Source organism: Natrix helvetica, assembly GCF_964273705.1.
Source record: "Natrix helvetica genome assembly, chromosome: 4".
NCBI lineage: Eukaryota > Metazoa > Chordata > Lepidosauria > Squamata > Natricidae > Natrix > Natrix helvetica.
Window position 1 is genome coordinate 36,097,808 of NC_138550.1, and position 18,027 is coordinate 36,115,834.

General features: G+C 41.9%; 1 protein-coding gene across 3 annotated transcripts in view; it reads right to left on the reverse strand.

Moving 5' to 3' along the window:
* CD47 (CD47 molecule) overlaps positions 1-18,027 on the reverse strand; it is an 83,712-nt gene that overhangs the window by 34,478 nt on the left and 31,207 nt on the right. For 2 of the 3 annotated variants that reach the window (XM_081951455.1, XM_081951457.1), the window contains exons 3-4: positions 15,898-15,924; positions 8,224-8,313 (exon numbers count right to left, since the gene is read on the reverse strand). In XM_081951455.1, coding sequence (XP_081807581.1) covers positions 8,224-8,313; positions 15,898-15,924 — 117 coding nt within the window. The remainder of the gene's footprint in view (positions 1-8,223; positions 8,314-15,897; positions 15,925-18,027) is intronic. The other variant, XM_081951456.1, reaches the window with a different exon arrangement.

An 18,027-nucleotide genomic window follows, 5' to 3' on the forward strand; every position in this document is an offset into this window, starting at 1 on the left:
TGGACCGTGAGGCTTTGGCTGCAGTGGCCGGAGTAAAAAGGCTCCATGAGTACCTATATTGCCGTGATTTTGAACTCATTACAGACCACAAACCGCTACTGGGCTTAATGGCTGGGGACCGTCCTACCCTTGTGTCATTATCACCGCGGATGACCAGATGGACCATCTTCCTTGCTGCCTACTCCTACCATCTCATCCACTGACCAGGCTCCACTTTGGGGCACGCTGAAGCTTTGAGCCACTGTCCGCTGCCAGAACTTCTAGCTGACCCTATCCCCGAGATGCTAGTCCTTCTCATTGACTGCCTAGACATTGGTCCTGTCTCGTCCAGTGACGTTGCCCGTCACTCTGCAAAGGACTCCACCATCAAACAAATTTTGAACTGGGTATGGAGGGGGTGGCCTAAGGGGACTGTTAGGTCTGAATTCAAAATGTACCATTGTAAACGTGACAAATTGTCTGTTGTTCATGGCTATTTGCTGTGGGTCGTTGTTCCACCCAAACTGCGCATTGCAGTATTAGAGGCTTTACACGTAGGGCATCCTGGAATTGTCAGGATGAAGTCTTTGGCCAGGAGTTACGTGTGGTGACCTAACGTAGACAGGGAGATCGAAGAATGGGTGGGTACCTGCACACTGTGCCGGGAGTCCAGACCAGCTCCCCCAGAGGCACCCACTAAGGAGTGGGAGTGACCTCAAGCACGTGGTCTAGGGTGCCCATTGATTTTGCTGGCCCAGTTTATGGCCAGACTTTCCTCGTAGTTGTGGACGCATACTCAAAATGGCTAGAGGTAGTCCTGATGACCTCAACTATGGCAGAAGCGGTCATCAAGGTACTTTTCTCCATGCATGGCCTGACCGACGTCCTGGTCTCTGACAATGGGCCCCAATTTATGGCCATGCAATTCGAAACCTTCTTAGCAGCTCAGGGAATCAGACATGCCCTGGTCACGCCATTCCATCCGGCCTCCAATGGCAGAGAGAATGGTGAGATCTGCAAAGGAGGCCCTCACTAGGATGGGCCCAGGAGATTGGCAAACATGGGTTGACCACTATTTGCTAATCCAGCACATCACATTCAGTACCACTACAGGGAGAAGCCCCGCCGAGCTTCTCATGGGTCGCCAGCTAAGGTCCCACTTAGACCAGCTACACCCAAACTAGTCTGCTGCATCGCCCCCAGACTCCACAAGTAAAATTCAGAACTTTAGCATAGGGGATTCAATTTACGCCCACAACTACGCCAGGGGAACTCTGTGGATTCCTGCCACAGTGATAGGCATCACCGGCCCTCGCTCTTACCTCCTAGAGCTTGAGGACAGTCGGAATTGGAGAAGGCACGTTGACCAACTCCGTGGCCGCCTCTCCAACTCCACTCTTAGACAACCAGAGGTAACTCCTGCACGAATTAGCCAAAGCCCTACCCAAAGGGAGCAATACGCCACTTCTTCCACAGGCAGCTCAAGCCCGAGGGTAACGGGGAACTTATCTGGTTGTGTTGCAGGCCCGCAGCGAGCTCTGAGCGAACCGGCTCTAGAAGCTCCAACCGCGGCCTGTGAAAGTTTCCAGGAGCTTCCACCAAGCGGAGCTGCGAAGCAAACAGGTCCGTCCAACCTGCTCAAAGAACACCCTTCGACTGAACTGCGCAGGTCAGACAGAGCTACTCAAAAGCCCGCCTACCTGTGTGAATACGTGACCAGTAGGATTGTTCCATCTAAGAGGGGAGGGGTGTTACATACTAGCTTCAACTCCAGTGGTTTCCACCAAGGTCCTCTGTTCCGGCGGGAACAGAGGTTTAATCTCATTGGTCGAAGGGTCTGACAGCTCCCTATAAAAGGGCTGCTGTCAGACTCAACCTTCGCTGGATTGTTCTCACTTGTTGCATTAAATAAAGAGCTGTTGTTACTGTTAGCCTGTGTCTGCCTATCCATTACCCAATCTAACATGTATCACTTATTTAAACAAAGATTTTAATTTGAAAGAAAGACATAGGAAAATCAATATTGCCACTATATGGCGTTCACAATTTTTTTTTGCAATGTAGTTCAAATTATGAAACATGTTTTTTCCTATATTTTATACTACCAGATTATTGCTTACTAGAGATAACCTATCCAAACTCCCTTGACTAACATGATTTCCCCAACAGCTATGTAACTCTGCCTTTTTTACCAGCAAAAGCAAGGCTTTTTAAATGGACTATTCTAACTAGTGGTTGTTAAGGTCATGTAGCTCCTAAAGAGAGGTATTTGGAATTACCGAACACTATTACCAACCATTCTTATTTTTGCCAGAGGCTCTTTTAACAAAGTGGCAGATACATTTCTATTCTAGACACTACAATTTTAGATATTGCATGAACCAGGAGACTCAGCACGATTTTTGATATGTAGGAGAAAATACACCTTATAAATCAATATTATCGTTGTAGCTGTTGCACAAGGCGAAAAAACACAGCATGGTTTTTGATATATAGAAAGCAATCAGTTCTAAAGAACAACTTTTAACAAATGAAAAGCTACTAATATTTTTTTTCTACCACCTATTTTTAGATGTTTTTCTTGCCTTTATAAATTCTTATAAATGACTCAAGGTGGCAAACATAACTAATGCTCTTTTCTCTTCCTATTTTCTCTGCAACAGCCCAATGAGGTGAGATGTGACTGGCCCAGAGTCATCTTTTATGCCTATGACAGTCTCCTGATTTCTAGCCTGGTATCTTAACCATTGGAACTGGCTTTTTTTTTTTAAGAAATGTTTGAAAATTAAAGTGATATGGAAGTGGTACCTAACACCAGGTAAATTAAATGAAATAGATGGTAAATATACCAATATTTGTTGGAGGTGCAAGAAAGAGGTTGGAACATATAAACATATGTGGTGGGATTTTGATAGTGCACAAAAAATATGAGACATAGTATTTAAAGAAATTATACCACTTTTGAATATAAATGTAGATATGTCCCTGAGGATTGCATTACTGACTGGTGGAAAAATGGGATATAAATGAAACAAAAAAGGAATTAATTGTAAATTTGATGATGGCAGCTAGATTAGTGATGGCTAAATATTGGGGACGAAATTGGAATATTCAAAGAAATGAGTGGTGTAATGAAATTTGGAGTATGGTAACAAATGATAAATTAACAACAGAAATTAAATTTAAAAAAGGGATGATTAAAGCAAACAATATAATGAAATATGAGGGGATTTTATAAAAATAATATTAGTGAAGGGCAAAGGAAATAAACCTACTCAAGAATATATGTTGTTTTGGAGGGCACAAAGGCACAATTAGAATATATTGTATATCTTTTAGTTGTTATAGAAAAAGAAATATAAGGAAAAATGTTCTCGGGGGAGGGTGCACTATAATATTTGTATTTTCCCCCCTTTTTGAATTTAGCTTTATATGTACTATGTTTGCATTATTTGTATTTAAAATAAAAAAAAATCTTAAAAAAAGAAATGTTTGAAAACATTCAGTTTTGTTTTGATTTACATAATCAGTGAGGCATGAAGTAAGGCCAGTAGGTATAGAGCTAGCATCTTCAAGAAAGATTATACTGCACAGATATAAGAAAAATATAAAGCAATTAAGATATTATACAGTTAACATCATAATTAATAAACCTAACAATAAATATTATAGCAAAATAATTTGCTACTGCCTTGGATATGAAGATTTGTGACTCACATTTTAAATTTCTTTAATGTCTACAAATGATTGTATTAGTGTGTTAAGATATTTTAAATGGTCAAAGTAGTATAAATACAGTAGCTTTTTTAAGAGCTCCACTTATGAACCAAAAGCAAAACGTATCTTTTTATTTTAGATTTGTTTTATAATATTCTTAACATACTAAGTTTTCTGTACCATTTTGTGCTCCTAGTGCAGTACAGTGTACCTACTACAGTGCAAATAAAATTAGTAAAATAGCCAGCACGGGGAAATGTATTATAATTTAATTTGTGTGTCACCCATCTCACCACAAAGTTTACAAATATTTCTAAGTAAATTGGAGAAGGATATTATTTAGTAAGTAAAATAAAAAACTTGTTCTTTCTCATACAGTATATGCTACCAATTAGAAATATGATTCAGTATAGGATGAAAAGTATATTAAGATTGGCCATAAAATTTTCACTCAGAGAAATGAGTGAACATTTCCAACAATTGGGCTTGAAGATTAGCTTTATTTTTTCTTTCTTTCATCACCAACCTGATTTAAATGATATCTTTCATTTTGATATTTGGAGTTAATGCCACATTATTCTACTTAATCTCTATTGATTCCATATAGATATGAATGATTACTATGATTTTTGCCATCGAATCAGATTTGACGCATAGGGATTACGTAGACAAATGTATGCAGTTTTTAGACAACATTTTTGGAAGTGCCATTGCTATCTATCTAAGGCTGAGAGAGAGTGACTGGCCCCAAAGTTAACCAGTTTCTAGTTTCTGTGCTTATGACAAGACTAGAACTCTGGCTTCTCCACTCCTATTACCCCTTTAACGGCTGAACCAACCAAGCTCTCATGAATATGGTTATTCCATCTTTAATAAAAATTACCACAGGATTTACAATATAAATCTGTTTACAAAATAAGCCAAAATTATATTAAGGAAGACATTCTTACTTAATGTTGATAAAATGATAACATAAACGTAAAAATGTATCTAAGATTAAAACAAAAGAGCTTCAAAGTAAGTTCTCTTAAAGAAAGCATTAGGCCAGGGGTGTCCAAACTTGGGAACTTTAAGACTTGTGGACTTCAACTCCCAGAATTCCCCAGCCGGCTGGGGAATTCTGGGAGTTGAAGTCCACAAGTCTTAAAGTTCCCAAGTTTGGACACCCCTGCATTAGGCATTCGACTGCCCCCACTCAACACTCTTTCAGAAGGCACTGAAGGTTCTGTCAGCAGACCAGGAGAACCCAGAGCAGGATGGAGAACATTAAATTGTATGAATGTGTGTTGTTGCTGGGGTGGGGGTGGGGGGGTTATTATTTTAGCAATTTATTATTTTATTATTATTCTTTTTATTTCTTTCATATACTTTTTATATTAGTGTAAGTTGTGTAAGAGTTGGGAACGACTAGCACATGTGTGCACGGAGAACTTTTACCTTTACCTTAAGCCCGCTTGAGCCGCCATGTGTGAGTAGGGGGCAATATAAATTTTCTTAAACAACTAAGTAAAGAAATCTTATCCTCCCCTGATATGATGTGATGATGGAATTCTGTTGGTTATATTTATTCTGTTTTAATGGAATTTTTTGCAAACCACCTAGGATTAGCATGTATAAGACAGGCAGCTAAATAAATAATTGTTCAGCTTGTTTATACCCTCAAATATATATCGTATGATACAAAAATACTGAAACACATTAATCTGATCTAATAAGAGAGCCCTCGTATTCACAAAACAATCTGAGCAGGAAAATCCTCAGATCATGAGCCTTCATTTAACTGTAAATGAACAGCTCTCCTTCAAGCCCTACAAATTCAAAGAAATTATAATGGCTTTATGATCGTTATTTACTGACTAAACTCCATTTCTTTCCCATAAGGTAAAGGTTTCTCCACACATGCGTGCTAGTCGTTTCTGGCTCTAGGGGGCAGTGCTCATCTCTGTTTCAAAGACAAAAAGCCATCGCTGTCGGAAGACATCTCCATGATCATGTGGCTGGTATGACTAAATGCCGAAGGTGCACGGACCACTGTTACCTTCCCACCAAAGATGGTCCCTATTTTTCTACTTGCATTTTTACATGCTTTCAAATTGCTAGGTTGGTAGAAGCTGGGACAAGTAACGGGAGGTCATTCTGTTACACGGCACTAGGTATTTGAACTGCTGAACTGCTGACCTTCCTGATTGACAAGCTCAGTGTCTTAGCCACTGAGCCACCACGTCTTATCTTTCCCATATCTTTCCCGTAGAAAGATATAAATGTAGTATTTACTTAAACTGGGGGGAAATATACAGCAAATAAAGCAAAATCTATGTTTGGATGATATCATTTTATAAGTATAACATGAAAATATAAACTAAATGGCATAGCTAAAAACCTTATAGAATAGATTTTTATCAAATATCAGAATTTTTTTTTTAAATTAAATGAATAGTCTCCTCACACTATGTTTGGAAGCTACCATATAGGAAAGGACTAGATATGAAACAATTTATCCAGTTCCCAATCTAAAGAAACAAGTTATATCATTAATGACATTAAAAGCCATTAAGATATGACGCTGAAGCAAGAGAATTATAGTTGGGCCTTCCTTCTTGCTTACCTTCCTGCCTGCCTATTGAAGTACCATGTTTCTCTGAAAATAAGGCAGGGTCTTATTTTCTTTTGACCCCTGAAATAAGCACTTGGCCTTATTTTGGGGGAGACCTTATTATTTTTGAGGTGCAGGAGGCAGTGAGCATGGCCACCTAATGGCTGCTGCTTGTTGCAATATTTTCAGGGAGGGCTTATTTTAGCGCATGCACTCAAAAGCCCAATTGGGCTTATTACTGGGGAGGTCTTATTTTTGGGGAAGCAGGATAGTACCTGATCAAAGTTCTAGCATACATCTTAATTTCATCCATAAATCATTAGAAATGTATATCATAGGACACTCCGTAGCATATAAGTAAGTTATATTATCATCAGGTAATAGTACCACTGGTTTCAGTGAAACATTAGTTACTTATTAGATCTTCGTGATCACACCCTTTTATATGTTATTAGAAGCCTGAAAATTCAGGATTGCAAAAGAATATATCCATCTGGATGCAAAAGAATATATCCATCTGGATGCAAAAGAATATATCCATCTGGATGCAAAAGAATATATCCATCTGGATGCAAAAGAATATATCCATCTGGATGCAAAAGAATACATCTATCTGGATTATTGCAAATTTGAAATAATATTGCATAAAATATTGCATAAATATAAAAATAAATAATAAAAATAAAATTTGCCCAGACTTATGTGTATATATTGTCATATTAAAATATGAAGCCTATTTTGAATTAAGTTCCAAAATATTCCATGTTTTATGGGGATTTTAATACCTCAAGAAAATGGATACTATCTATACCTCTGGGTGGAGGCTGTGACAAAGAAACCCACATGCTTCCTGGGTCCCACACGACGGCAACATTTAATAGATGGGACCAACAGAGAAGGGGCACTAGTAGCAAGCATATTAGGTAGGCAGAAACAATGGGAGACCTGCAGTACCTGAGGTGATCTCCAGTTATCTCAGGCATGGGGCATAGCAAAAAGAATTATATTAAGAAACTAACAAGACTCCCAGAGTGCACTAGACTGTCTATGACAAATGATCATTGAGCCTTTAAAGAACTCAGTACTAACTTCTTCACTTCAGGTGGCAACCTGTTCACATAGCTCATACAGTTAGGCAATTCCTACTGAGCGTAGCCTGAAGCACTTTTCATTGCTTCTGGTTCTGCCTTGTGCACAAAGTACGGTAAGTCTACTCTCTTTTCAATATGACATTCAGTTCTTCAAACAGAAGTAGAACCATTCATTAGCATTATTTGGGCATGATCACTCAACCAAGTCTTTTTAACATTTTACCATTTTATTAAAGAAAATTTCTGTTGAAGACCAGGAACTGAGGTCCAAGTACTCTCAACAAAATTGTCCTAATCCACTAATCTAGTAATTCTTTAAAGTAAATGGATTTGCTCTAGCATTGCAGCAGACACATACTGATTCCTTCTCGCTGTAGCATATCTATCAATGTTCAGAAACATATTGCTTTTATATTATTAATATAAAACTTAATTTATAGAAATAATGACATTAAAAGAAATGACATTTTCTACAGAATGAGTTGTTTGTATTCAACTTGTGTCACTCTATGGCCAAATGCTGAACACCCACAGCCAAGTACAAACTTTTTTTTAATGCAGACTGTTATAGAAGGTATTAATAAATACTCATTGATGTCACAAATGAAAGGGTAGCAGTTTTTAATTAATTACAGTGTCACCTTTTATTCTGTTATTTCCGCAGTCAAAAAAACATTAGTAAGCAATTATACAAACTGCTCAAAATGAAGATGCTTACATAAGTTTTTAATCATGTAAAGCACAAACCTATTTTGCATTATTCCACACATATTCCAAACACACACACACAAACAAACTTTATTGATATCAGTATTAATAAAGAAAAAGGAATTTAATACTTACCTACTGTAATGAACTGGCACCAGTACAAAATAACAATCACAATTATGATGGAAATGATAGAGAACCGCTCCATAGGCTGAAACCAAGGTACTATAAACAAAACAAATAAAGTACAGCTTCAGGAATGAGTGCATATTTATAATATATTTCACATTATTTTTGTGCTGACCTTTTGGACATTTCTTTATCATCATAGCAAAAAAACCCAAATTATTTACAGTACAATTGTTATAGGCTTCCACATTAAAAGCATAGTAGGATTGAGTATTTCTTGATATCTTAAATAACTTCTGGTAGCAGATTCTTTGTCTAACCAGCAATGCCCTATATTTAGGGGGCAAGGTTTCTTCAAATCATCCATCCTGAAATGTGCCACTCCTCTACTAGTGTCTGTCTATCCACGACAATAAACATACTTTATCTAATAAACTTGTGTTTATTACATTCAATTTACAATTTTTGTGAGTCCAAGCATAATGTATGAGAAGTTACTAAAAATGTAAGCAATACTGAAGGACTGGCAGCACGTAACAATACCTTTGGCATCTGCAAGTGGCATTTGAAAAATATTCTCAAAATAGGTCACAACAAAACCAAGATGAGCCGCTCACAAAGCAAAGTGGACCTTTGTCCTAACATGCAATCTATTGCAGACAAAAGCAAGGCTTAATAAAACAACTCAAGTTGTCATTTCTATTGCCTTAGTTCAAACCATGGAACAACTCAGTCTTTGGGTTGTGTTTCAAATTATCATCCTAGCACTATCATCAGAGGTGGGTTTCTCCCGGTTCGGCACAGATCGGGCAAATCAGTAGTGGCGGCAGTGGGAGGCTCCACCCACCCGCTTCTGTATTTGTGCAGAAGCGTTGTGTGTGCACACAAGCATGAGTGAACCGGGAGTGCAGGGATTTGCAACCCACCTCTGACTATCATCCTGAAGTTTTGGAAATCTGTCCCCAAAGTTCTTGCGCATTTATATTTCCTTCACCTTCCTGCCCAGTCACAGACTTTGCTTATGAGAATTAGCATTCTACATTCTATTAATTGCAACTTTTGCATCCCAGAGGCTTTGTAATTTTCCACTTGTGACCTTAAACTCTAACTGTAGTCTTTTGTCATGGCATTAAAAAGCACTTTCAATAAATATTTGGATGTAAATATAAAAACACCAGCCACATTCTTTTTGGCTGCAAACTGTGGTCTGCAGAAAGGGTTGCCTTCTTAGATTCTTATTTAAAATCTAAAAATTATGGGGGTACCCAAAAGTGTTACTTTTTGCTATTTTCTATAGCATTAGTAAGACTATACTCTTTATTTCAAAGGCTCTTTTGAAAACTGTCGAAATAAAACTTACTATAAGCATGTCCTATTTTTTATCTATCTGTTTATTAGTTTATATAGTTGATATGGTCAAATGACTTAATCAATAAAGACTATATTCTCTTCCCTTCCCTTCTACAATTTTAACAAGGGAATGAAAACATACGTTGTCTTACCTGAATGTTGTTTCTCATGGATCAGCAGGACGGCTCAGGAGTGGGTAGTCTCATGCCCCAATTGGTCCAGAGACTGAGTCAATAATTCTGAAGCTAGGCAATGACTCTCCTCTTCCTTGGCCCCAGTTTAACAAGGACGTAGCTTCAAGGATCTCAAACAAATAAGGGAAGGCAAACAAGGGAGCTCCTCCCCACCAACTAGCTAACCATCAGCTCCAACCATTGGGAGGGACCTGAGCCATTCTGCTGATCCATGAGAAACAACATTCAGGTAAGACAACGTATGTTCTCCATAGATGTAGCAGGATGGCTCAAGAGTGACCGGTACCAAAGTTAACGTCCTGATGGGTGGGTCACTAAGACTGTTCTGTCCGTCTGGATGAATGTACTTGCTGAAGCACTCTATGGCCAAACGACGCATCTGCTGACGCAAATGCATCCAGCCAATAATGCCAAATAAATGGAGACGGCGATACTCAGGCCGCCACTTTCCAGATATCCTCTATGGGGACACTGGTACTCCAGGCAGCCAAGGTGGCAGCACTCCTCATGGAATGCGCAGTGATTCCTTCTGGGACTAGGAGGTGGCGTGCCTCGTAGGCCCTCACAATTGCACCTCTTAACCACCTTCCGATTTTGGACAGGGATCCCTAGACCCCAGGGAGGAAAGCTGGAAGGAGACAAAAAGGGTCTCCGATCTTTGGAATGGGGCTGTCCTTTTCAGGTAGATTCATAGAGACCTACGGACATCTAACCTATGCCATTGACATTCCCTCTCCCCAGATGACCCCAAGCAGAAGTCTGGGAGGACCATATCCTGAGATCTGTGGAAAAGAGAATTGACCTTTGAGAGGAAGGTTGGGTCCAATCGAAAAACCACTCTGTTCTCGTGGAAGGTGCATAGGTCAGGTCGTGAGGAAAGTGCCCTAAGTTCCGAGATGCACCTAGCTGAGGTGACCGCCAGTAGGAAGGCCACCTTAAACATTAGGAACTGGAGTGAGACTGTTCTAATGCGCTCAAATGGTTCGCCCACTAGGGCTTGTAGAACCATGAAGAGATCCCATGAGGGGAATCTGTGGACCACCAGGGGCCACAGATTGGAGGCCCCTTTCAGGAAATGACAGTTGATCGGCTGTTGGGCTAAGAGTAGAAGATGACCATCTTCCAGAACTGTGGATAGTGCGACCACCTGGCGATGGGGCGTGTTATGCGATAGGCCTCTCTCAAGGCCATCCTACAGAAACTCCAGGACCTGTGGTGGGGATGCTATGATGGGATCGATGACCTTCCCCAAGCACCACCTAGTGAACACCGACCAAATCGCATTGTAGATGTGAGTTGTTGAGGATCTCCTGCAGGCCTCGATTGTCGAGATCACCTTATCCGAAATGTTGGCCGCCCTCAGGATCTGCCTTTCATGTGCCAGATGGTCAGCTGGAACCACTGGGGCTCCGGGTGGAACAGGACCCCTTGATACAAGACAATTTGATCCCAAGGAATCTTCCACGGTGGAGACTGACAGGCAGAAGAGGTCCACAAACTAGGCCCTCCTGAGCCAGTGTGGAGCCACTAGTAACACCTCCATCCCCTCTACCACCAGCTTCCTGATAACTCCTGGAAGGAGTGGGAGGGGAGAGAAGGCATAGAGAAGGCCTGCCGGCCAGCGGCAACAAAATACATCTATGTCCTCTGCTGTGTGTATCGGGAACTGGGAAACAAATTGTGGGAGCTGGGCGTTCACCAGCATTGCAAAAAGGTCGAATTCTGGCGTCCCAAAGAGATGACAAATCTTCTGGAACAGCTTGGCCTGCAGCTGCCACTCCCCATGGTCCACCATGGCCCTGCTGAGCCAATCAGCCTGTATGTTTGCCATTCCTGAGATGTGTTCCGCCACAATCGACGCCAGGTGTCTCTCTGCCCACATGCTCAGCTTCAGAGCCTCGACCCATAAGGCTTTGGAGTGGGTGCCCCATTGTCGATTTACATGGGCCTTCGCCACCATGATGTCTGTTAGAAGGAGCAGGTGTTGGCCCCTGAGCCAGGCCTTGAAGTGGAGGAGTGCTAGATAGACTGCTTTGAGCTCCAGCAAGTTTATATTGTGGAGGAGGTTGGCCTCCATCCACCGTCCCTGCACGAACTGGTTTTCTAGCACTGCTCCCCAACCATAAAGGTTGGCATCTGTGGTGAGCATTAGGCGAAGTGACTCCCAAATCTCAGACTCTACGTTCAGGGCTGGGGACAGCCACCATCACAGGGAGAGAAGAACTTATGGAGAGATGTGTAGCAATGCTGTGGATGCGCTGGTGCTCTGGCGCTGGAATGGAATTAGCACCCACTGCAAGGTTCTGGTATGCAAGCGGGCCCAAGGCACAATGCCAATACAAGAACTCATATTTTTCTAGGAGGCTGGACAACGTGAATACCAACACCGACCGAGCCCGATGTACCTAGCATATTAGCTGGACGAGGCTGTCTCTTCAGTCCAGCGACAGGAAGACCTGCCCAACACCTGTCGATGATAGCCCCCAGATGAGGTGGCTCTTTTGAAAGTTCACAGAGAACCCCAGATTTTGCAATGTCTGTACCGTCAACTGCAGGTCATGCCGTCCCCGGGCCACAGATGTTGCTTGAACCAGGATGTTGTCCAGGTAGCACTGGATCCTCAATGAACTGCCCGAAGATAAGCCGCCATCACTGCCAACACCTTTGTGAAAGTTCTGGGTGCCAATGCTAAATCAAACAGGAGTGTTCTGTATTGGTAATGTATGCCTGCATATGAAAATCTGAAAAATTCCCTATGATCTGAAAAAATCAGGACGTGCAGGTACGCCTCCGTTAGGTCAATGGAGGCCAAATAGTCTCTCTCCCTTAATGCCCGCTAGGATTAATTTCAATGATGACATATTGAATCTGCAATACACCAGATGACGGTTGAGGGACTTTAGGTCTAGGGTAGCTCTCCAACCCCCTGATGCTTTAGGGACCACAAAGACGTTGGAGTAGAACCCCAACCCCTTTTTTGCTTCCGGGACCTGTTCTATTGCCTGAATGTCAAGGAGATGAGAGATGGCCGTTCTCATGAGCTTACGCTTTTCCTTGACCTTGGACATAGGGAATATTCTAAAGCAATTGGGGGGAAATGAGAAGAACTCGAGCCTAAGACGCTCACATACTATGCTACATACCCAGGCGTCCGTGGTGACCACCTCTGAAGAACCCACAAAGATGGCAAGGCAACCGCCAATGGGAGGATCCCTGAAGGAATTACTTCCCCCTGCGGAAGGAACAGCCGCCTCCCCTTCGAAAGGACGTTCTGGTCTGCGACTGATAGTGGGACTGATATTGAGGCTGGTACCTCTGTTTGTCCCTGTTAAATCCCCTATCCGTCTGTCTATCCAAGTGAGGCTGGTAATACCTATGAGATGGTGTTTCCTGGTCCGGCAGGTGGTAGGCCGGTCTGGGGTAGTAAAGCGCCGTCCGTTGTTCCGAATGCTTGGAGGCTGATGTGGGAAGGACTTTTTTCTTATCCTTATTCTTGACCAGTATTGGTTCGAGGGACTCCCCAAATAAGGAAACCCGAGTAAAGTGCAACTGCTAACCTCCACTTGGATTTAGCATCCACCTGTCAGTTGCACAACCACACCAATCTTCTGGTAGCAATTGATGAAGCCAAAGCTTGGGATGCAAACTTCACCGCTGTAAGGGTGCTGTCCGCTGAGAACTGAGTCACAGCCAGCAGTTTATTGAAATCCTGCTGAAGTCGGGCATCCTGGGGGGAGATCCTTTCCTGGATATGTTGTAACCACAATAAGAAGGTTCTATTAAAAAATGAGGCAGCTGAGGCAGCTTTAATTGCCCAGGCAGCCGATTGGAAGTTCTTCCGAAGGGTGAGTTCTGCCTTTTTGTCCTCCGGTTTAAGATTGTCTGCAATGTCCCCTGCCACTAGGGTGGAAGATGTGGCCAGGGCTGTCACTGGTGCATCGACTGTTGGGACCTGAAGGATCTGAGAGAATGCTTGGTCCATGTTATAGAACCGGTGGTTATTGCTCCCTGGTTCTTTACTATTTCGGAAAATGATTGCGGGGCAGGAATTTCCTCCTTGTCCAGTTGGGCCTGAGTAAATAGGGTACCTCCCCAAGCCAACTGGGAAGGCTGAGTTACTGGTGTCTGGGCAGATGGAACCTGGGAAAGTATCTCTAAATCAACTGTTCCCCGGGCCTTGTGAAGGAGGGACATAAGCAATGAAGGAGGAAAGCAACCCGAAAATGCAGAGGATCTGGTTTGGATGAATACTCATCCTCCAATAAATGTAGGTCCCTCTGAGGCTCCTCCCCCAACAGAAAACTTCACTAGCCACTGAAGGTGAAGCAGGCCTGGCCTCCATGGGAGCCCTGGCCTCCCTGCTGTAGATGGAGTTATGACATTTGTTCCCAAGTTGCTTGGCTGGGGCCTTGTCCTTCTGGCGTAAGCCAGACACAATGTCATGGGAAATGCTTTGTGCAATGATTTGCTACATGCGCTCAGGAATGTTCTGCATGAAGTCCTTAGGGGGGGATTCATGTCTGGGAGAAGAATCATCTCTAAGGATTGAGGGTTCCTGTGGGGACAAAGGAGCATGTGGGATCATGTTGGACACAAAGCAACCAAATGGATCCCCCTGGAGTTTCCCCACATCTCTCCCAGACAAGGGAAGAGACAATGAAATTTCCCTTCCCCTCCTGAAACATTGGGGGGAAGGAGAAAGGGAAAGAACCACCCTTCCCCTATCAGTAGATCTGGATCTTTGGACAGGTGGCTAACACTGCCGTTGCAGAGGCTATTTGTATCTCTGCTCTAGCTATCCTCTTTTCTAGGCCCCTCTTCCTGAGTTGTTCATCCCTCTCCACTGCTCTGGATTGGCGTTGAACCACAGGTGCCCTGACTAGTTTGGACTTGGACTTGGACTTCCTGGGAGGGCTGCCCTGGCTCTGGGCGCTGGAAGTGCCTGCCTGCATATTGGAGCTGTTGTTGGCCATGGCTGTGCCTGGCTCTCCACTCATGGTCCTTTGCATTAACAGCAGTGCTCCAATGATGTCCTTGGCTCTGGCAGCCTTCTGCAGCTCTCTCTCGCCTCTCTGCTTGTTGCCGCCGCAATTTCAAAGCAATCAGCTTATCTCTAAGCCAATTGCAGTGCTTTTCATGTGGCAGAGCTTAAAATGACCACCGTGAGGTGGTCAGGCTGTCAGAGCTCCAAAATGGCCACCGTCCATTGCTGTGAAGTTTGCTGAGGCTCCTCTGCGCGCTCCTGCTGCTTGAAGAAGCCAAATGGCTAATTTAAAGAAGCCACGCAACCTCCGCTAGTCCGGAGGATTCCTCTGCTCCCTGATGCCAGTAAGGCAAGGGGTTTCCCCTTTTGGGGTAAGGCAACCCCATAGAACAGGGGGGCTGTGTTAGACTGCCCCTCTAGTAACTCCCAATATTGTTAGAATTTAGTTTTACAAATTGATGTGATTTAAGTTTTAATCCAAAGACTGATGAATAATTCAGAAGTGGAGCCAAGGAAAATAAATCCTCTCTTAGATCAGACTGAGTTAAACTGGGGCCAAGGAAGAGTAGAGTCATAGGCGTGGCTTCAGAATAATTGACTCAGTCTCTGGACCAATCAGGGCATGAGAATAACCACTCCTGAGCTGTCCATGGAGAAAAGGACAGACTCTTTGGACATCCTTTTCAAACATAGTGCTACGTCCTTCCACAGAACATAGCAGTGCTCGAGCTAAATCTACTGTGCTGCCCAAGGGCTGACAAAGTAAGCCTTACCGATTCTCTGCTGGCACAGGGATCAGGGGATACCAGGCACTTCCTGCAGGAACCAACTAGGGCTTCTGCATTTCCTCAATTGCAGATTTTGACCTAGTTGATGTGGTAGTATATGCTATTCATATCACAAAATATGATTGGGTCAAATATGCTTTTTGAATTAAAGAAGTAATGTGTTGATCGCCCAATTCTGCCATGACAATATTGAGTACATTATGATCCCATTCTTAATTTCTTTTTAGCAGCAGCTGCGAAATCTTAAGAAGAAAGGCTGATGTAGTTGCCAGGCTGACTGAAGTGGGAGGACTAATTCAGGAAAATTGTCAGAAAGAGTGAACAAGCCTTTTGTGCAGCTTCATTTTCCAGATATTCTTCTTACCGTTTTCTGATGACTTATTTAGGTAGGCTGTAAGGGGAAAAAAAACAAAAACAGGGACAACTCTAATTTCTATGTTTGGATATATTATGCCATGGTTAACATAAGGTACAATTAATTAGCCCACTGAGTTTCCCACCACACTTTGTCGCTAGAAAAACATGGCCAGTCTTAGGCACAGATAAATCTATATAATCTTCAACTTGTCAAACTAGTTTTGACTTCAAATCTACTATTTAAAAAATAATAATAATAATAATATCTGGAAGTGGGCTACTTTTACATTAACTGAAGCTATCTCCATTTAAATCCTTTTACTTTTTCACTTCACTTATCTTATTTGTCGATCTAACCTACCACCAATTAATCTTTGCATAATTCTGGATCAATATATAGATTCAGGCTCAATTAACGACAACGTTCTAAGCTATCTCCATTTAAATCCTTTTACTTTTTCACTTCACTTATCTTATTTGTTGATCTAACCTACCACCAAGTTAATCTTTGCGTAATTCTGGATCAATGTATAGATTCAGGCTCAATTAACGACAACGATAGAAATTCATCTCAAATACTTACAGAACTGACGTTACCACAGCTTTCTTAACATCTGATACTTTCTCTATAATATCACTTATTCCATGAAAAATGCAAGACCTTAAATAAACTACAATAGATGAAAGATATGAAAGGGAAGTGGAAGAGGGGACCAGCTTCTGTCTATTTATTATGATGTAAGAAGAATATACCGCATAGAACAGGGGTGTCCAAACTTGGGAACTTTAAGACTTGTGGACTTCAACTCCCAGAATTCCCCAGCCAGCTATGCTGGCTGGGGAATTCTGGGAGTTGAAGTCCACAAGTCTTAAAGTTCCCAAGTTTGGACACACCTGGAATAGAACCTAATAACAATTCATAAAATTCCACATATTACTTCTATCTGTTTGGGTGGGTGGATGTAACTTTTTTATTGAAGTTTTGTCTTTGTAAGCTGCCTGGAATCACCAAGAGCAAGTTGGATGGCCATTTATTTTTCTTTTAACAACCCTAAAACCCTTGCACTGGGGTGGAGTTGGGGTGACTGAATGGGATTAAGAGTTTAAATGGCCTGATGTTTACGCGGAGCTCACGGCAGATATATTCTCATTACGGCCGGAGAGAGAAATATCTGCTGCTACCCGGGATCGAACTCACTGCCTACTGATTGTGAGGTGAGAGTTTCACCTTTAGGGGATGGCCACATAAATGTTCTTAAATAAGATAAAATGTCAGCAAATAACTCTAGCATGCAAATAAGTAGGATGGAATGTAGATACCTCCAGACAAGACTTCAACTGAACAGTCATTGTATCCTCCTGTCTTTGTCTTTTTTTTAAAACTGAAAGTGTCCTGTTTTTCAGGAACACAACCAACCCAGAAAAAACAGTGGAGGCTTTTATGCTTTTCACTATACAGCAGTTATCACTTAACAACTGTTTCAGACAATGACCCTTCACAATTGTGATGGTGATAAAGAAATAACTTCACTACCAATGCCTGCATTGATGAGCTTCCCAGGTCTGTAAAGCAGAAGAAAGATGAGTAAGATCGTAAGTACTATTGAAGTCACATAATATCTCACTTAGTGACTGCATTGCAACTGTGGTAGCTAAACAAGGACTACCTGTATATAATGGGGTTATTTACAGCAGGCACTTACAAAAGATATGTATTATACAATACTGGTGTTCACTTGGTGTCAATTTCCTTCTACTCTATCTCATAGAGTTTCTATTGTATTCTGATTTTTTAAAGACGACTTTAAGTGGTGTTTCGAACTTAATGTATCCCAATCAGAACCAAATCCATGCAAAATAGAAAACGTTTGGTCCTTCCAATATTCAAGTTTTGGGATGAGGATGGCAAGAAATCTGCTAATTAGAACCATGCCGAGGGAAAACTCTGAAAATATACTGCCCAGTGTCCCCCAGGTGGTGTACATATGCCTAACTTTACTCTTTTAATCATGGCACAGCACTATAATTTTTTAAAGGAGGACAATTGTTTTGTATATAGAGGACAATTGTTGGAGTTACTGTTTTTTATGATACATTTTTTCATCATTCCAAAGCACAGCTGGCTGCCCACACTTCT